Source organism: Scyliorhinus torazame, chromosome 15 (genome assembly GCF_047496885.1).
Source record: "Scyliorhinus torazame isolate Kashiwa2021f chromosome 15, sScyTor2.1, whole genome shotgun sequence".
In the NCBI taxonomy this organism is placed as follows: Eukaryota; Metazoa; Chordata; class Chondrichthyes; order Carcharhiniformes; family Scyliorhinidae; genus Scyliorhinus; species Scyliorhinus torazame.
In genome coordinates, this window is record NC_092721.1 from 204,591,241 (window position 1) to 204,612,117 (window position 20,877).

At 50.6% G+C, this 20,877-nt stretch overlaps 1 protein-coding gene across 1 annotated transcript in view; it reads left to right on the forward strand.

Annotated features, from left to right (window-relative positions):
* Nucleotides 1–14,147: 14,147 nt before the first annotated feature.
* phox2a (paired like homeobox 2A) overlaps nucleotides 14,148–20,877 on the forward strand; it is a 24,454-nt gene continuing 17,724 nt past the window's right edge. Inside the window, 1 exon segment of the mRNA XM_072475923.1 lies at nucleotides 14,148–14,603. Coding sequence (XP_072332024.1) covers nucleotides 14,381–14,603 — 223 coding nt within the window. The 5' untranslated portion in view covers nucleotides 14,148–14,380.

The following is a 20,877-nucleotide window of genomic DNA, read 5'->3' on the forward strand; positions in this document are numbered from 1 at the left end:
CCCGCCGAGATCGGATATCGGCCGCGTCCCGCCGAGATCGGATATCGGCCGCGTCCCGCCGGGATCGGATATCGGCCGCATCCCTCCGAGATCGGATATCGGCCGCGTCCCGCCGGGATCGGATATCGGCCGCATCCCTCCGAGATCGGATATCGGCCGCATCCCACCGAGATCGTATATCGGCCGCATCCCTCAGGGATCGGATATCGGCCACGTCCCTCCGGGATAGAATGCCGGCCGCATCCCGCCGAGATCGGATGTCGGCCGTGTCCCGCCGAGATCGGATATCGGCCGCGTCCCGCCAGGATCGGATATCGGCCGCGTCCCTCCGAGATCGGATATCGGCAGCGTCCCGCCGGGATCGGATATCAGCCGTGTCCCTCCGGGATCGGATATCGGCCGCGTCCCGCCGGGATCGGATATCGGTCGCGTCCCGCCGGGATCGGATATCGGCCGCGACCCGCCGGGATCGGATATCGGCCGCGTCCATCCGGGATCGGATATCGGCCGCGTCCCTCCGGGATCGGATATCGGCCGCGTCCCGCCGAGATCGGATATCGGCCGCATCCCACCGAGAACGGATATCGGCCGCGTCCCTCCGGGATCGGATATCGGCCGCGTCCCGCCGAGATCGGATATCGGCCGCGTCCCGCTGAGATCGGATATCGGCCGCGTCCCTCCGGGATCGGATATCAGCCGCATCCCGCCGAGATCGGACATTGGCCGCGTCCCGCCAGGATCGGATATCGGCCGCGTCCCTCCGGGATCGGATATCGGCCGCGTCCCGCCGGGATCGGATATCGGCCGCGTCCCTCCGGGATCGGATATCGGCCGCGTCCCGCCGGGATCAAATATCGGCCCGTCCCGCCTGGATCGGATATTGGCTGCGTCCCGCCGGGATCGGATATCGGCCGCGTCCCGCCGGGATCGGATATCGGCCGCGTCCCGCCGAGATCGCATATCGGCAGCGTCCCGCCAGGATCAGATATCAGCAATGTCCCTCCGGGATCGGATATCGGCCGCGTCCCGCCGGGATCGGATATCGGTCGTTTCCCGCTGGGATCGGATATCGGCCGCGACCCGCCGGGATCGGATATCGGCCGCATCCCTCCGGGATCGGATATCGGCCATGTCCCTCCGGGATCGGATATCGGCCCGTCCCGCCTGGATCGGATATTGGCTGCGTCCCGCCGGGATCGGATATCGGCCGCGTCCCGCCGGGATCGGATATCGGTCGTTTCCCGCTGGGATCGGATATCGGCCGCGACCCGCCGGGATCGGATATCGGCCGCATCCCTCCGGGATCGGATATCGGCCATGTCCCTCCGGGATCGGATATCGGCCGCGTCCCGCCAGGATCGGATATCGGCCGCATCCCTCCGAGATCGTATATCGGCCGCATCCCACAGAGATCGGATATCGGCCGCATCCCTCAGGGATCGGATATCGGCCACGTCCCTCCGGGATCGAATGTCGGCCGCATCCCGCCGAGATCGGATATCGGCCGCATCCCTCCAGGATCGGATATCGGCCAGATCCCTCCGGGATCGGATGTCGGCCGCTTCCCGCCGGGATCGGATATCGGCCGCATCCCTCCGAGATTGGATATCGGCCGCATCCCGCCGAGATCGGATATCGGCCGCATCCCTCTGGGATCGGATATCGGCCACGTCTCTCCGGGATCGGATGTCGGCCGCATCCTGCCGAGATCGGATATCGGCCGCGTCCCGCCGAGATCGGATATCGGCCGTGTCCCGCCGGGATCGCATATCGGCAGCGTCCCGCCAGGATCAGATATCAGCAGTGTCCCTCCGGGATCGGATATCGGCCGCGTCCCGCCGAGATCGCATATCGGCAGCGTCCCGCCAGGATCAGATATCAGCAGTGTCCCTCCGGGATCGGATATCGGCCGCGTCCCGCCGGGATCGGATATCGGTCGCGTCCCGCTGGGATCGGATATCGGCCGCGACCCGCCGGGATCGGATATCGGCCGCATCCCTCCGGGATCGGATATCGGCCGCGTCCCTCCGGGATCGGATATCGGCCATGTCCCTCCGGGATCGGATATCGGCCGCGTCCCGCCGGGATCGGATATCGGCCGATATCCGATCCCGGAGGGATGCGGCCGATATCCGATCCTGGCGGGACGCGGCCGATATCCGATCTCGGCGGGATGTTGCAAGGCGTATATCTGGGAGTATTTCCTGATTTTCACAGTAACCTCATCACAGTGTTAATGTAAGCCTACTTGTGACACTAATAAAGATTATTATTATTCATTGTGTGGTGACAAGGTCACAAAGTCACATATTGAGGCACGAGGAAGAAAACCTGAGGAGGACTGATAGGGAGGCTGGTGTTCAGTTGTCAGAAACCATATTTGATCAGATGGTTAGTAAAGAACAAGAGCAGGTGGTGGATGAAGCTGCTATCTTTAGTTCAAGAAAGTTGGAAGAATTACAGCAGAAAGACTCAGAGATAAAGCAGTTGTATCAGAAAACATATACGGAAATAGAATCTGAGTGTATGCCAGAGTGTTATTTCATTAGAAGTAGTGTATAATGAGAAAATGGAGACCGTTACATATTCAAGCAGATGAGGAAAGATAAGACGTTCATCAAGTGGTATTACCAGTGGGTTATAGAAATAAGGTTTTGCAGGTAGCACATGAGGATCCAGAGGGGGTCATTTAGCTGTCAACTCAAGCAAAAATAAAAAACATTTTTATTGCTCCGGACTGCATAAGAATGTAGTTGAATTTTGCTGTACATGTCACACATGTCAGATATCAGGAAAACCTCAAGAGGTAATCAAACCAGCACATTTAATACCCATTCCAGCATTTATTTGGTCCTAATTGATTGCGTGGGACCCCTGCCTAAAACAAAAAGTGGGAACCAGTATCTATTGGCCATAATGGATGTCGACGAGATTTCCAGAGGCAATTCCAAACATTACTGCTTAGAGGGTTGTGGAGGAGTTAACCAAGTTGTTTTACTAGATATGGACCACCAAAAGAAATTCAGTCAGATCAGGGATCCAATTTTATGTCAAAGTTATTCAAGGAAGTTATGGATAGCTTAGAAATAAAGCGATTCGGGCAGTCCGGTGGCGCAGTGGATAGCACTGGGACTACGGCGCTGAGGACCCGGGTTTGAATCCGCCGCTGGGTCACTGTCCGTGAGGAGTATACACATTCTCCCCATGTCTGCATGGGTTTCACCCCCACAACCCAAAAGATGTGCAGGTTAGATGGAAAAAATAATAATAATTGGGTACTCTAAGTTTAAAAAAAAGAAATAAAGCGATTTAAGTCAACTGAATCACAAGGGGCATTAGAAAGATGGCATCAAACGCGAAAGACCATGTTGAGGGCCTATAGTAGGGATTATCTAGAGGATTGGGGTAAAGGGATTCCAGCTGTACTATTTGCAATTAGGGATTCAATAAATGAATCAACTAAGTTCAGTCCATTCAAATTGATTTTTAGTCACGAGGTGAGAGGATCACTTAAATTGATCAAAGAGAAGTTGGTGAGTCAGTGTTCGGAGGCTACGTTGTTGGACTATGTGTCAAACTTTAGGGAGAGACAAACTAAGGCTAACCAAAGAGAAAATGCTGGAAAATCTCAGCAAGTCTGGCAGCATCTGTAGGGAGAGAAAAGAGCTAACATTTCGAGTCCAGGTGACCCTTTGTCAAATCTAGGGCTGGTGAGTTGGCTAAAATACATTTAAAATTGTCACAACAGGTAATGAAAAATGAGGCAGATAAGAAGTCAAAGATTTGTCGTTTTTTTCGTGGGGAGAAAGTACTACCATTGTTACCAACGGTAGGCGGACCATTAAAAGCAAGGTTTATTGGGCCATACCAAATTGAAAGGAAATTGAGTGAAGTGAATTATTTGATAAGAATGCCAGACAGGAGGGTAACTCACAAGAGTGCATCATGTAAATATACTGAGATGGTATTTTGATCGAGGAGGAAAGAAGAAGGAGATGTTAGCTGTTGTAACTTAGGGAGCAGAAATAAACACAGGTGATTCTGAATTTATCATTCCTAAAATTAGATTGGATAATGAGGAAGAGATAAGAAATTGGGATAAATTACTGAGTTACCTTCCAGAGGAAAATCAAAGTGACCTAAAAGAGTTATTACAGTCACATAGAGCTGTATGTGGGAATAAATGGGAAATACAAAAGTAATTATGTGTGATGTAGATATAGGAAATGCTATTCCCATTAAATAACATTCATGCAGGTTCAGTCCACTAAAGTTAGCACAGGTACAAAAGAAGATCGACAACATGCTTAAGAATGATATCATCGAAGTGAGTTGTGGCTGTAAAATAATCTTTATTATCATAATAATCTTTATTATTGTTACAAGTAGGCTTACATTAACACTGCAATGAAGTTACTGCGAAAAGCCCCTAGTCGTCACATTCCGGCGCCTGTTCGGGTACACAGAGGGAGAATTCAGCATGTCCAATTCACCTAACAAGCACGTCTTTCGGGACTTGTGGAAGGAAACCGGAAAACCGGAGGAAACCCACGCAGACACAGGGAGAACGTGCAGACTCCGCACAAACAGTGACCCAAGCCGAGAATCGAACCCGGGACCCTGGAGCTGTGAAGCAACAGTGCTAACCATTGTGCCACCATGCCGCCCAGTGATGGTACCAAAACCAGGTGGATCACAATGATTGTGCCAGGACTATAGAAAAGTCAACGCAAGTCAGATTTGTACCCTATTCGTCGCTTGGAAGACTGTATTGTGTTATGGGCGAGGCGTTTTCAGAACCCCAAAATATATCATGGCGTTCAACCAACCTCTCCCTTTAATGTATTTGTTGCTTTTCCTAGCACATGGCTTGCTCCCTAGGTGTGATATTACAATTACGGACACGTGGGTTTTTAAACACAAAACACTGTTTATTCCATGAACTCAACTTAACATCATAAATAAACATTGGATCTCTTAACACCTCTTACTTCAAAGATAACTCAGCAAATATTGCAACAGTAAATACTTCCTTAAAATGTTCCTTCAAACTTCCAAGAGACTTAACACCTTTAAACAGTATCACATCAGGTTAAAGGATATATATATTTTCTGTAGAATGGCAGAGATATATTAGCTTGGGTGACTTCAGCTCCAGCACCTTGCTTTCTTCATGCAGCTCTCTGGAAACCCACAGACACACCCACGCTGCTGTCTCAAACCTGGCTTTCTCCCTTCCAGCAGATCACAGTAAAACAGAACTTCTCAAGCTGCTGAGTCAAACTGGCTTTCTACTTTTAAACTGCTCTCCGCAAAACCAGCCAGGCATATTTTAGCTGCTCTCAGCAAAACCAGCCAGGCACTTTTTAAAACTGAAACTTCAAAATGGCTAAACTGAGCTGAGCTCCGCCCATTCTCTGACATCACTGTTTTCTTAAAGGTACATTGCTTACACATCCATTTCTTAAAGGCACTCTTGCATGACAATTGAAAAGATGGGACAAGCGAATTTAATTACCAAACCTGACTTACTTGAAGGCAAGTACCTTTACCAGATAGGGCGAAGGAGGTTTCGGCTTTTGTGATGCCAAATGGTCTGTATCAATTTAAATTCATGCCATTTGGAATGAAGAATGCACCAGCAACATTCCAAAGGTTCCAACAAGGTAATTTCAGGTCTAAACGATTGTGTACTGTACGTTGACAATTTGGTGGTGTTCAGTGAAACATGGAAGGAGCATTTGGAAAAGTTAAAAAAGTTATTTGATCGACTACAGGAGGCTGGATTGGTGGTAAACTTGGCTAAAAGTGAATTTGCAAAAGTTCAAGTCACCTTCTTAGGCCACACATGGTTGGATGGCCCACAGAATGTGAAATCGAAGACGATTGGGGAGTTTCCAATGCCATCAATGAGGAGAGAAGTTCTGAGATTTCTGAACATGAGTGGTTTCTATCGGACATTCATGCTGAATTTCAGCAGGATGGTTTCTCCACTGATTGAACTTCTGAAAAAGCACAGGAAATTTCAGTCACGTCGAAATGTCAGGAGGCATTCGATAATCTGAAAACTGTGTTAACCAATGCACCAGTGTTGATGAAACCCAGTTATGCCAAACAATTCAAGGTGGCAATTAATGCGAGTGATGTGGGTGTTAGTGCTGTACCGTTACAGGAAGATGCGAAAAGAATTGAAAGGCCTGTTGGTTATTTTTCTCAGAAACTAAATATTCCTCAAAAGAAATAGTTGATCATCGAGAAAGAGACATTGAGATTGATATTGGTGGTGTAACATTTTGACATTTATGTTGCTGACAATTCACCTGAGACAAGTGTATATACAAATCTTAATCCTTTAAAGGTTTTGGAAAAGTTTAAGGATCGAAATGCAAGACTGTTCAGAAGGAGTTATTCTTACAACCATTTAACTTAAAAATTACTCATGTAAGAGGAAGAGAAGACGTGATTACAGATACTTTCTCATGACTTAGAAATGTGAGAAGGCTGGAACATTCAAAGGTGGAACAGTAAGACTGAAATAGATAATGTTCGTGTTTACATTTGCATGCTTAAAATGTAATATGACATGTATCTTATAGAGTATTAATTGTATTTAATAATGGGAAATATTTAGAGTAAAAAGGCTTTGGGAAAATTAAGCCATCTTTTTATATTGCTGGTTCATTTCTTTTTAAGGGGGGAGGAGCGATGAATGAAGGATTTTAGATACATTGGATTATAAGTATTTGGTAAGTAAAGGTCAAATGCCTGGGTTAGAGTGTGTTTGACTGCTGAAGTCATGTTTTTAAAAAATCTTGGTTTGAAAGACAACAATGCTTTTAGGAGCCTGAGGTACAATTAACCATTGTAAACATTTGGGCTAATACAATTTTGTTTTGATTAAGGGCAGCATGGTAGCATTGTGGATAGCACAATTGCTTCACAGCTCCAGGGTCCCAGGTTCGATTCCCGGCTTGGGTCACTGTCTGTGTGGAGTCTACACATCCTCCCCGTGTGTGCGTGGGTTTCCTCCGGGTGCTCCGGTTTCCTCCCACAGTCCAAAGCGGGTTAGGTGGATTGGCCATGCTAAATTGCCCTTAGTGTCCAAAATTGCCCTTAGTGTTGGATGGGGTTACTGGGTTATAGGGATAGGGTGAGGTGTGGACCTTGGGTAGGGTGCTCTTTCCAAGAGCCAGTGCAGACTCGATGGGCTGAATGGCCTCCTTCTGCACTGCAAATTCTATGATATTCTATGATAAGGGGATTCCCTGGGGAGTTAATTAGTTTTTCAGCTTGGTGAGATGATGTCATTGCTGGGTGGAGCTAAGGTATCAGGACTTTTTGAGAAAGCAATTTTCAGTGTCAGTTCTGATCTGGCTGAAGGTGTGCACAGCGAAACAGTTCTGCCCTCACTGTAAATTAGTTAAAAGAGATTAACTGTATTTGAAGCAATGCAGACTTGTCGGAGGACAAAGTGGAGCTGAAACAAGCCGGTTGAAATAGCTTTTGAAGACATCCAGCCATAGTTTCCGTAGCGGTTCAGACTGGGGTCAGATTGTTCCATAAACCAGTGTCAAGAGATCTCTCTTTCTCAAAGAACATCTCTGTAAAATAACTGTTACTCTGTGCCATTGGTATTTAATGTGGATTGAGAGCTGAGATGGCTTATTTTCCTGTTGTTCAGCCCCTTCAACCTGTATCGCCATTCATTTAGAACTTGATGGAAGTGTATCTCATCTCCACTTGCACATCTTTCTTCTTGAATCCCTGATCCAACCAAAATCTCAGCCTTCAAATCCCCAATTTATACCGAGGGTTCATTGAGGGGAGAATCCTTTCAACAGATTAAATAGGAAGATTTAAAAGGAATTGGATATACACTTGAATGGGAAGAAGGTTGCATGTCTACGAGGAAAGAGTGTGTGGATGGGAGGAGAGTCGGATTAATTGGATCGCTCTTTCAGCTAGCACAGCTCAGGTGGGCCAAATGACCTCCTCCTGGGCTATGAGATTTGGTGATTGTCGGTTGACTCCCCACTTCTTGTGGGTCAGAAGCTGTTCTGTTCTTTTTGAGGACTACACCGGTCTGTCTTAATTGACTGAAGTATTTAACAGAGAGGAACAAGGTGACCATAGCTGAGTGAATTGGGAAGCGAATGTAGAATCACTCAATCTTACATTCTTTCAGGTAATTCAGCATCATTCCATTTATTTCTCAATGTATTCAGAGAATTAATCTTCAGATAGGAATCCTTTGTTCTGAAGAAGTTATATTAAACTCGCAATGTTCACTCAGTTTCTCTCTCTGTAGATGCTGTCAGACCTGTTGAATTCTCACAACACTTTCCATTTTAATTAAGGATAATCTGCAGCAGTTTTTAACCTTAATTTCTTTATTACTTTCAATGAAAATATAATTTGAGAAAAACAAATTGTAAAAACTGGAAATCAGAAATAAAATAACCCTGTAATGATACAGCACAGAAAGAGGCCATTTAACACATCATGTCAGTGCTAGCTCATTGAAAGAGCTATCCCAGCCAGGGCGGCATGTGGCGCAGTGGCTAGCACTGGGACTGCAGCGCTGAGAACCCGGGTTCGAATCCCGGCCCTGGGTCACTGTCCGTGTGGAGTTTGCACATTCTCTGTGTGGGTTTCACTCCCACAACCCAAAGATGTGCAGGTTAGGTGGATTGGACACACTAAATTGCCCCTTTTTTGGAAAAAGAAAAATAATTGGTTACTCTAATTTTTTTTTTTAAAGAAAAAGAAAGATTGATCCCAGTCTGCTCGATCTCTGTAAAATGCTCCTTTCAAACGTTTCTCTTTAGAAAGTTATCATTGAACCTGCTTCCATTGTCCATTCAGGCAGCGCTAACCCATCATCACAACTCACTCTGTAAAATGTTTTTCCGCACATCTGGTTTGCCCAATCATCTTAAATCTGTGTCTCTGCTGCTGGGAACTATTTCTCTTTATCTATCAGAACCATTCATGATTTCAAACACCTTTATTAAATTCATTCCTAGGGCCATTCCAGTAAATCTCCTCCCTACCCTCTCCAAGGCTGTCTGTGCGGAGTCTGCACGTTCTCCCCGTGTCTGCGTGGGTTTCCTCCGGGTGCTCCGGTTTCCTCCCACAGTCCAAAGATGTGCAGGTTAAGTGGATCGGCCATTGCTAAATTGCTCTTAGTGACCAAAAAGATGTGTAGGTTAGATGAAAGGGTTAATGGGATAGACCATAGAATTTACAGTGCAGAAGGTGGCCAGAAGGGATAGGGTGGGGGAGTGAGTTGGGTGAAGTACTCTTTCAGGGGGCCAGTGCAGGCTCGATGGGCTGAATGACCTCCTTCTGCAGTGTATTTTTAAAAATAAATTTAGTGTACCCAATTCATTTTTCCAATTAAGGGGCAATTTAGCGTGGCCAATCCACCTACCCTGCACATCTTTGGGTTGTGGGGGCGAAACCCACGCAAACAGGGGGAGAATGTGCAAACTCCACACGAACAGTGACCCAGAGCCGGGATTGAACCTGGGACCTCGGTGCCGTGAAGCTGCAGGGCTAACCACTGTGCCACCGTGCTGCCCCCTTCTGCATTGTCAGGATTCTACGATCCTCAGGCCTTGGCATTTTTCCTAAAGTGCACTGCCCAGAATTGGGACAGAATTCTCCAGCTGGAGCCTAACCAGTGTTGAATAAGTGATCATTTGTAACTTATAACTTCTTTGCTTAATACCCCACACCTCTATTTATAAAACCTCATCTCCTGTTTCCTTTAGTAACTGCCTTCTCCACTTGTCCGACCACCTTCAACGATTTGTGTGCATCCACTTTCAGCTCACCCAACTCTCTGTCCTTAATCTGCACCTACATTCCCACCCAGGTATCCCTGGAGCAGGAGCTCGCAGTGTCAACTGGCTTCCCGAAGCCGGTGGCCACCACAGGGGCTGGAGGCATCATCTGCCCCAGGAAATACATTTTAACTTAATTTGCCACAGTTCCTTGAAAGCTTGGAAGTTTGCGAACACTGCCCTTTTGAAATGAAATGAAAATCGCTTATTGTCACAAGTAGGCTTCAAATGAAGTTACTGTGAAAAGCCCCTAGTCGCCACATTTCCGGCGCCTGTTCGGGGAGGCTGTTACGGGAATTGAACCATGCTGCTGGCCTGCCTTGGTCTGCTTCCAAAGCCAGCGATTTAGCCCTGTGCTAAACAGACCCTTTTCAGGGAATGTTAACCTCATTATTGGTTTATTTGTTAATTAGTTTGATTTGTTCATTCAAGAGTATAACCCCCTCCCATCGCCCCATTCCCAGATCTCTCTGATCCTGGACCCCCTTTAGAATTTGAACCTTTGTTTTATAATCTCTCCCCATCCTTCAAATTAAAATGTATCTCTTTACAATGTCTCCGTTGAATTTCATCTGCTCCCCCCCCCCCCCCTCCCTGTCCCCCTCCCTGCTCACTAAAAACCAAATTGAAACAATTAAAAGTTGGGAAATATTCAGAAGGCTGCGGGAACCAATCCGACCATATTTACAGAGACTCTTTGATCAACAAGGAAATGTTGACGTTTCTGGCCAACTTGTGCAATTAATCATTAATCTATCTATAGGTTCACAATTTTGAATTACATCCATTATTCTGAGTGTTATTCGGGGAGGGGCCGGAGAATTTGACTGCAGAAGGTTAAATTCTCCTTTTTTAAATTTGCAAACGATCTCTCGCAAATGTTTCACATTTCCTGACCACATTTCGATGTGAATTCAGGATTTCGAAAGCTGCGGAATTTGGGGCATTAATGTTTCTATTTTTTTAACAAACGAGTCGAGCTCAGATGCACAATTTAAAAGCGGCCTGGCTTCGATTCTCGGTTTTGCAAACAGCTTCCTTCGCTTCTCTCGGGTTTAGTAAGAAGGGTAACTGGAGAAAATGGGTGAAGATGTTTCTTCAGAACCGGAGGCTGGTGGACAGCGAGAATAAAAGGGCAGGAAGAGATCTGGGAAGGAGGGAGAGAAACAGACCGAGAGGGAAAGAAATGGGAAGAGGGAAATAAAGACAGAGTGGGAGAGGGATGGGGGGAGGGGGGGGGGGAGCAAAAGGGAAAGTGAGAGAAAGAGAGAAAATAGAGAAAGGAAAGAGGGAGAGGAGGGAGAGGGAGGGATTGGGGAGAAACAAAGTAAAAAAATTAATGAACAGCAATTGAGGAAGAGAGAGAGGGCTGTGAAGTGGGGTTTACAGTGGGTGGCAGGGATTAGGAGCAGCTCTGGCCACCTGAATCCCGGGAAGAGAGACAGAGAGAGGAGACAGGGCGTGGGATAGGGGCAACAGAGATACAATGGGGGGGGGGGGGGGGGTGAGACAGTGAAGCAGATACACAGAGATGGACAGAGAGAGAAACAGGGAGAGGGAGACAGTGAGACACACAGAGAGAAAGAGAGAGTGAGGGAGATAGTGACAGAGGAGAAAGTGGGCAACAGGAAAGACAGGGAGAAGAGAGAGAGACGGGACAGAGGAAGAGACAGGAGCGGGAGCAGGCCATTCGACCCATGGAGGCTGCACCATCAGTCAATATGGTGGTGGCTGGTCTGAGTGGGGTCAACTCCACGTCCCATTGCCTGCCCGTCACCCCATGGTGGTCAAACGTCGAACTCACCCTTTAGATAGAGAGGGATGTGGGGGAAGATAGGGAGAGAGGGGGAGAGAGACAGGGTGAGTGGGGGGGGAGGAAACACAGGGAAAGAGATAGAGGCAGAGGGGCAGGGAGAGGGATCAGGGGAGAGGGGGGGAGAGAGAGATAGAAGGACAGTGAGACAGAGAGAGAGATTAAAATAAAAACAAGTTACTGCGGATGCTGGAATCTGAAACAAAAACAGAATACTGGACAATCTCAGCAGGTCTGACAGCATCTGTGAAGAGAGAAGGGAGCGAACGTTTCGAGTCTGGGTGACTGTCAAAGAGAGAGAGATAGGGACAGAGAGAGAGAGACGGACAGATAAGGAGACAGGGGCAGGTAGAGAGAGAAAGGGGGATAGGGACAGGGATAGACAAAAAGATAGAGAGACAGAAAGAGAGAGATAAGTAGAGGGAGAGAGAGAAATAGGAAGGCATCATCTCATTTTCACTTCACAACCTGATCTTCAGCAAAACAACATCTGATGAGAAAAACAACATAAAACACCGAGGCTGCGGTACCCATTCAGCCCGTCATTCTATCTCTCTCCCTCTCTGTCAGATTATTCTCTGTCTCCTGTTGTTCTATCGCACTCTCTCTTCCTCTCTCCATTTCTCTCTCTCCTTGTCTATCTCTCTTCTGTGTGTCTCTCTCTGATTGTCTCTCTCCCTCTGTCTATTTATCTCTCTCTCTCCCTCCTCCCTCCCTCTCTGTCTGTCTTCCCCAGTTTCTCTGTCTCTCTCCCTATCTGTCACTGATTCCCTCCCTCTCTCTCTCTCTCTATCCCCCTCTCTTGTCCTCCTCTCCCTCTCTGCCAATCTGTCACTGCCTCTCTCCCCCTCTCTCTTTTCCCCCTCTCCCTCCTTCTCTGTTACTCTCTCTCTCTCCAATTAACTGCTCTTCCAGGTCTCCTGTCGGCGTGGGATCTTTCAAAACTCCTTTACAGACTTCAGGTCGGAATCTGGGTAAATACTGTTTCTGATTGTTAAAAATATTCTATTAAAAGATTGAGACAATTTGCATAAATACCAGAAAAGAAAGAGATATATTTCGAAAATAATTTTCACACAGTTGCAATTTTTGTGAATTTGATTTTTTTTAAAACTCTTGCATCGTCCGGGTCACAAGGTACTGAATCTGGGTTCAGCCTGCCAGGATTCTGACGGTGGATATAGCAGAGAGAGCGCTGGGTGCTTCCTGGTATTGCTGCAGGAGATTCTGGAGAGTGAAGCTGGAGGTTTGCATTTAACACTCGCCTTTGTAAATCTCACTCAAAATGTAACTTTCGTTTTTTACAACAACAAAAAAAAAAGGTGGGTCAGAACGTGCCAACGACACCTGCCGTTCTGTGTCCAAGCTTGGAGTCCCCCGATAGGAGACGGAAGAGATTGGTCTGTGTGAGAGAGAGAGGGAAAAAAAGAGAATTCTTGAACAGAACTGGAACCCATGCGGTTACAGGAGGTGAGGGAGGGAGGGAGAGAGTGAGGGAGAGAGGGAGTGAGGGAGGGAAGGAGTGAGAGAGGGAGGGAGGGAGGGAGAGAGGGAGGGAGGGAGGGAGAGAGGGAGAGATGGAGTGAGGGAGGGGGAAGGGAGGGAGGGAGAGAGGGAGGGAGGGAAGGAGTGAGGGAGGGAGAGAGGGAGGGAGGGAGGGAGAGAGGGAGAGAGAGAGGGAGTGAGGGAGGGGGGAAGGGAGTGAGGGAGAGAGGGAGGGAGGGAAGGAGTGAGGAGGGAGGGAGGGAGGGAGAGAGGAATAAGACAGTGAGGGCAGGGGGCTCAGGAAGAAATTCACCAGCAATACTCAGTGTTAGAGAGTCAGGCAGTTTCTGGCGTTGTGTCTGCTGCCACCTCCCACAACAATCCAGGTTTGCAAATATTGTTCTCAAACTTTAATTTTGACGTTTCAAAGCAAAATAGAAGACATTCGTTTTCAAACAAGCTGCGGAATGTAATTGGATTGTTTGAACCATATTGTAGGTCTGTTTGGAAAACAATTCTAAAGCGCGGTAGTGGGTGGGACGGTCCTTAACTCCGGCTTTGTAAACATGTTTTTTCTTTAAGTATTAAATCAGTTTGAGGAGAGTCAGAAATGTGGCTGAAGGTGAAGGGGTCCTCCTTGCCTCTCTGCTGATTTCATCTCTCTCTCCTGGTGAAAAATCCCCCCTTTTGCCTTTTTTTTGGGGGGGGAGGAGAGGGGGGCAAAATAGAACCTAAAATAGACACAGGGCGGTTGGTGGTAAGGTTTGGCGGGGTCTGCGAGGAAGGGGAGAGAGGGAGGGGAGTTAGTGAAGAGTTAACACTATTTAATTATTGATGCATGGGAGGAGATTGGAGAGAGAGCCCAGCTCTGCCTTCACCAGTCCAATAGAGTGGAGATTTATTGTCATGTAAAAATGGGCCACCGCCTCGCCATTGTCTGGAAGTAGTGTCAAGTTTATTAGAAGCCTGGTTGGCAGGTTCAACAGACACTGGGACCGTTTTGATAAAACAAGGATCCTTCACAACCTCATTCAGACTCAGCCCGGTTTCTCTGGGCGTCACTTGTGTTTCTTGCACCCCGAGTTTTATTTAGTGGGGTGGCGGTGTCATGAGAGGTAGAATCACTTTCTCTCTTTAAAAAGAAAACCAATCGTGTTGTTTTTCTCTCTCTCTCTCCTTGTTTTTCCCCCCACCACCACCACCACCACCAGTCCCCAGCTCCTGTCCCATCCCTATGTATAAAATGGATTACTCTTACCTGAATTCCTACGACTCCTGTATGGCAGCAATGGAGGCTTCCGCCTACGCCGACTTCAGTTCATGCAGCCAGCCCAACAGTTTCCAGTACAACCCCATCAGATCCAGCTTTGGGACCGGCCCGGTCTGCCCGACCCTCACACCTGCCAACTGTACCCTGGGACCGCTCCGAGACCACCAGAGCGCTCCGTACACCACAGGTAACCAAAAAAAAAACCCACAACAGAACCATCGACCAGCAGGTGATGGAAAAGGGTCCAGGGTTTAGAAATTAAATATAAAACATTGTCTGGCTGTGTTGCTTTGACTGTGTGTGTGTGTGTGTGTGTGTGTGTTTAAACATTATGGAAAAGCCATCGGAAAATGTGGTGATTGGGTTAAGAAGGAGAGAGGATTGTAGAATAATTGAGTTACATTGCAAGGTTATTGCATTCACAGGCCGAACACATTAATGGGTAATTTGGTTAAAGGAAGGCAGTCCCTATTAAATCAAAAAGGATATAATCGAATCGCCGCTAAGGAAAAAAAAAATAGGAAGCTTTTCCCAAATTATTAATTATTGGAGAAACAATTTCTGATCTATTTCCCCCAAAGTAATAAAGTCAATTTTCCAACAGGCGATTGTGAATGGAATATGTTTTTTTATTAACAAAAAGAGACCATTAATCTATTAGACAGAAAATCCTCAATTGAAATAATTAAGAGGCTCCTGGACAATAAATAAATATATTTAAAAACTAATGGTTTGTGGAGATTTATAACGGGCGCAGGATTATGAGCGGTCTCTGGATTCGGGGTATTTTCTGCCTTTAGATGATTTGTTCATGTTGTTCACAGTGACTATTATTTGATTTCAGATTTAGCTGAGGCTGTGTCTGTCTTTCTGTATCTCTGTACGTGTTTGTATGTCTGAGTGTTTATCTGTTTCCTGCGTCTCTCTCTGGATCTGTTGAGTGTCTAAATATGTGTGTCTCTGTCTATCTCTGTATGTGTCTCTGTCCCTCTGTGTATTCTTGTGTCTGTCTCTGTCTGTCTCTCTCTGTAAAAATCTGTCTGTCTCTATCTCTGTGTGTTTCTCTCTGCCTGTGTCTCTGTCTCTCTGTTTGTGTAGGTGCCTGTCTGTCTCTGTGTGTCTCTCTGTTTAAGTGTGTGTCTGTGACTCTCTCCCTCTGTGTGTTTTTCTCTGCCTGTGTCTCTGTTTGTGTGTCTCTGTGTGACTCTGTATAAGTGTGTTTCCCTCTCCTTGTGCCTCTCTCTCACTCTGTGTTTCTCTCTGTCACTGCCTGTGTATGTCTTTCTGTGAGTGTGTGTATATAAGTGTGTTTCTCTCTGCCTGTGCCTGTCTCTGTCTGTGTGTGTGTGTGTCTCTCTGTAAAAGTGTGTCTCTCTGTCTGTGTGTGTCGGTCTCTCTCTCTCTGTCTTTCTGTCTCTGTCTGTGTCTGTGTGTGTCTGTCGCTCTATTTCTCTGTATAAGTGTCTCTCTCTGTCTCTGTCTGTCTGTCTCACTCTGTGTGTTTGTGTGTGTCTCTCTCTCTGTATCTCTCTCTCTGTGCCTCTCTCTCTGTCTCTCTGTCTGTCGCCTTCTGTCTGTCTCCCTCTCTTTGTCTCCCTCTTTCTATCTGTCTCCCTCTGTCTGTCTCCCTCTCTGACTGTCTCTCTCACTCTCTCTCTCTCTGTCTGTCTCCCTCTGTGTGTGTGTCTCTCTCTCTCTTTGTCTCTGTCTCTCTCTGTCTCTCTGTCTCTGTCTCTCTCTCTATGTTTCTCTCTGTCTGTTTCTCTCTCTCTGTCTCTCTCTCTCTGTCTCTCTGTCTCTCTCTCTCTGTCTCTCTGTCTCTCTCTGTCTCTCTCTGTCTCTCTCTCTGTCTCTCTCTTTCTCAGTCTGTCTCTCTATCTCTCTCTGCCTCTCTCTCTCTGTCTCTCTCTGCCTCTCTCTGTCTCTGTCTCTCTCTCTCTGTATCTGTCTCTCTCTGTGTGTCTCTCTCTCTCAATCTGTCTCTCTGTCTCTCTCTCTATATCTGTCTCTCTCTCTGCCTCTCTCTCGGTCTGTCTCTGTCTCTCTCTCAGTCTGTCTCTCTGTCTCTCTCTGTCTCTCTCTCTCTCTCTCTCTGCCTCGCTGTCTGTCTCTGTCTCTCTCTCTCAGTCTGTCTCTGTCTCTGTCTCTCTCTCTCTGTCACTCTTTCTCAGTCTGTCTCTCTGTCTCTCCCTCTCCGTGTTTGAGGATGCAGAGTGGATTTATAATGTCCCGGTGTTGGCGGTTAAGGAGTGAGGATTTTCTCAATTTCGTTCCTCTTCACATCGAAAGTGCAGCGGAAATCTGTCCGATAAATGTTCCATTTGCAAAACAAAATCGGCTTTTTAAGAATCTGAAACGAAATAATTAACTTCAAATTCGTTCAGGGGAAAAAGCAACATTACAAAGCACACACACAGAAACAGACAGAAACACACACAGAAACAGACAGAAACACACACAGAAACAGACAGAAACACACACAGAAACAGACACAGAAACACACACAGAAACAGACACAGAAACACACACAGAAACAGACAGAAACAGACACAGAAACAGACAGAAACTCAGGAACAGACAGAACCCGGAGAGAAATGTCTATTTCCAAATACTTCCAATGAGCGGATATTAACTCCCACCGTCCCGGATTTTCACTCACAGTTTTCACATTTATTCGAATTTTTATTCCTGTGCTTTTTGTATAAATTGTTAACAGTTTAATTATTATTATTATTATTATTATTAATGTTGATTGTGGCGGATTTCGATTCTTCCTCCCGGACACAGAGTGGATCCTGGGCTGTGATTCCCCAGATCGGGAAGTTTGTCCATTCGGGAATCATTATCCGGAGGATCCCAGATCTCCAAACCCTCTTCATGGCTGAGAAACAATTCTGGGAAAATTCCAATCTTTCCAGTGATCTTTCTGGGTTTAGTGGGATTTCAGCAGAGGGTCAGTGAATAATTCCGGGATAAATTGTACATTCCCGGGAAAGAGCGACCATTAACTCCTTCAAAGGGTTAGCACCGACACGATGGACGCGGCCACTCCCTGGGTCGCCTTATTCCAGGATTAATGTCTGAGAGTGATTGCACCGACATTTCCCCAATTCTAACCCCCCCCCCCCCCTCTCCCCATCCCCCACTCACTCTCCCCCTCCCCTCCCCGTCTGACTCTCCCCCCTCACTCTCACCCTCTCCACCTCTCCCCCCCCTCCCGCCCTCCTCCACTCCCTCTCCCCCCTCACTCTCACCCTCGCCCCCCTCTCCCTCCCCCTCCCTCTCACATACACCCTCTCCCTCTCTCCCCCTCCCTTCCCCTCCCCCTCCCTCCCCCCTCTCCCTCTCCCTCCCCCCTCTCCCCCTCACTCTCAACCTCCCCTCACCTCCCCCCCTCCCCTCCCTCCCTCCCCCTCTCCCTCTCCCCCTCCCTCTCACTCCCCCTCCCCTCCCCCTCCCTCCCCTCACCCCCCCCTCTACCCCCTCTCCCCCCTCTCCCCCCTCCCCCCTCACCTCTCCCCCTCCCTCCCTCCCACTCTCCCTCTCCCCCCTCACTCCGCCTCTACCCCTCCCCTCCCCCCTCCCTCCCCCCTCACTCCCCCTCACCCCCCTCTACCCCTCTCTCCCCCCTCTCCCCCCTCCCTCTCCCCTCCCTCTCACTCTCCCCCTCCCTCCCTCCCCCTCTCCCTCGCCCCTTCCCTCTCACTCTTCCCCTCCCTCCCCCTCTCCCTCTCCCCCCTCACTCTCCCCCTCAACCCTTCCCCTCCCCTCTCCCTCTCCCCCCTCACCCCCCTCTCCCCCTCTCTCTCCCCTCCCTCTCACTCTCCCCCTCCCTCCCTCCCCCTCTCCCTCTCCCCCTCCCTCTCACTCTCCCCCTCCCCTCCCCCTCCCTCTCCCCCTCACTCTCCCCCTCTACCCCCTCTCCCCCCTCTCCCCCCTCCCTCTCACTCTCCCCCTCCCTCCCTCCCACTCTCCTCTCCCCCCTCACTCTCCGCCTCTACCCCCTCCCCTCCCCCCTCTCCCTCTCCCCCCTCACTCTCCCCCTCTACCCCTCTCTCCCCCCCTCTCCCCCCTCCCTCTCCCCTCCCTCTCACTCTCCCCCTCCCTCCCCCTCTCCCTCGCCCCTTCCCTCTCACTCTTCCCCTCCCTCCCCCTCTCCCTCTCCCCCTCACTCTCCCCCTCAACCCTTCCCCTCCCCCTCTCCCTCTCCCCCCTCACCCCCCTCTCCCCCTCTCTCTCCCCTCCCTCTCACTCCCCCTCCCTCCCTCCCCCTCTCCCTCTCCCCTTCCCTCTCACTCTTCCCCTCCCTCCTCCTCTCCCTCTCCCCCCTCACTCTCCCCCTCTACCCCCCTCCCCTCCCCCTCTCCCTCTCCCCCTCACCCCCCCTCTCCTCCCTCTCTCTCCCCTCCCTCTCGCTCTCCCCCTCCCTCCCCCTCCCTCCCCCTCTCCCCTCACTCTCCCCCTCTACCCCCCTCCCCCTCTCCCCTCTCACTCTCCCCCTCTACCCCCCTCCCCTCCCCCTCTCCCTCTCCCCCCTCACCCCCCTCTCCCCCTCTCTCTCCCCTCCCTCTCACTCTCCCCCTCCCTCCCTCCCACTCTCCCTCTCCCCTTCCCTCTCACTCTTCCCCTCACTCCTCCTCTCCCTCTCCCACTCACTCTCCCCCTCTACCCCCCTCGCCTCCCCTCTCCCTCTCCCCCCTCACCCACCTCTCCTCCCTCTCTCTCCCCTCCCTCTCGCTCTCCCCCCTCCCTCCCCCTCCCTCTCCCCCCTCACTCTCCCCCTCTACCCCCCTCCCCTCCCCCTCTCTCACCCCTCACTCTCACTCTCCCCCTCCCACCCCCTCTCCCTCTCCCCTCTCCCTATCCCCCTCACTCTCCCCCTCTACCCCCCTCACCACCTCTCCCCCTCTCTCCCCCTCCCCCTCACTCTCCCGCTCTACCCCCTCCCCTCCCGCCTCTCCCTCTCCCCCCTCACTCTCCCCCCTCCCCCCTCCCTCTCACTCTCCCACTCCCCTCCCCCCTCACTCTCCCCCCTCCCTCCTCACTCTCCCCCTCTCCCTCCCTTCCTCCCCCTCTCCCTCCTCTCTCTCACTCTCCCCCTCACTCTCACCCTCTCACCCTCTCCCTCTCACTCTCCCCATCCCCCACTCACTCTCCCCCTCTCCCCCTCACCCTCCCCCTCCCCCTCCCTTCCTCCCCCTCTCCCTCTCCCCCTCTCCCTCTCCCCCCCCCTCCCTCTCACTCTCCCCCTCACTCTCACCCTCTACCCCCTCTCCCCCTCTCCCACTCACTCTCCCCATCCCCCACTCACTCTCCCCCTCTCCCCCTCACCCTCCCACTCCCTTCCTCCCCCTCTCCCTCTCCCCGCTCCCTCTCACTCTCCCCCTCACTCTCACCTTCTACCCCCTCTCCCACTCACTCTCCCCCTCCCACCACTCTCCCTCTCATCCCCTCACTCTCACCCTCTCCCCTATCCCTCCCCCTCTCCCCTGTCCCTCCGCCTCTACCCCCCTCCCCTCCCCCTCTCCCCCCTCACCCTCCCCCTCTACCCCCTCCCCTCCCCCTCTCTCTCCCCTCCCTCTCACTCTCCCCCTCCCACTCCCTCTCCCTCTCCCCCTCCCTCTCACTCTCCCCATCCCTCCCTCCCCTCTCCCTCTCCCCCTCACTCTCCCCTCCCTCCCTCCCCCTCTCCCTCTCCCCCTCACTCTCCCCTCTACCCCCCTCCCCTCCCGCCTCTCCCTCTCCCCCTCACTCTCCCCCCCTCCCCCCCTCTCCCCCCTCCCTCTCACTCTCCCCCTCCCTCCCACCCCCTCTCCCCCTCCCTCTCACTCTCCCCCTCCCCTCCCCCTCACTCTCTCCCTCTCCCCCCTCACTCTCACCCTCTCCCCCTCTCCCTCCCCCTCCCTTCCTCCCCCTCTCCCTCTCCCCCCTCCCTCTCACTCTCCCCCCTCACTCTCACCCTCTCACCCTCTCCCTCTCACTCTCCCCATCCCCCACTCACTCTCCCCCTCTCCCCCTCACCCTCCCCCCTCCCACCACTCTCCCTCTCATCCCCTCACTCTCACCCTCTCCCCTATCCCTCCCCCTCTCCCCCTGTCCCTTCCCCTCTCCCCCTCCCTTCGTCCCCCTCCCTCCCACTCCCTCCCTTCTCCCCCTCTCCTTCTCCCTCCCACTCCCTCTCTCCCTCCCCCTCCCCTCTCCCCCTCCCACTCCCCTCACCCCCCTCGCTCTCAACCTCTCCTCCCTCACACTCTCTCCCTCCCCTCCCCTATCCTCTCCCCCTCTCTCCCTCCCTTCCACACCCTCCCCTCTCCCCCCTCACCGCCCTCCCTCTCCCCCTCCCCCTCCCCTCTCTCACTTCCCTCTTCCCCCTCTCCCACTCACTCACCTTCTCCCCCCTCCCTACCTCCCCCTCTCACCCTCTTCCTCTCCCCCTCCCCCTCTCACCCTCTCCCTCTCCC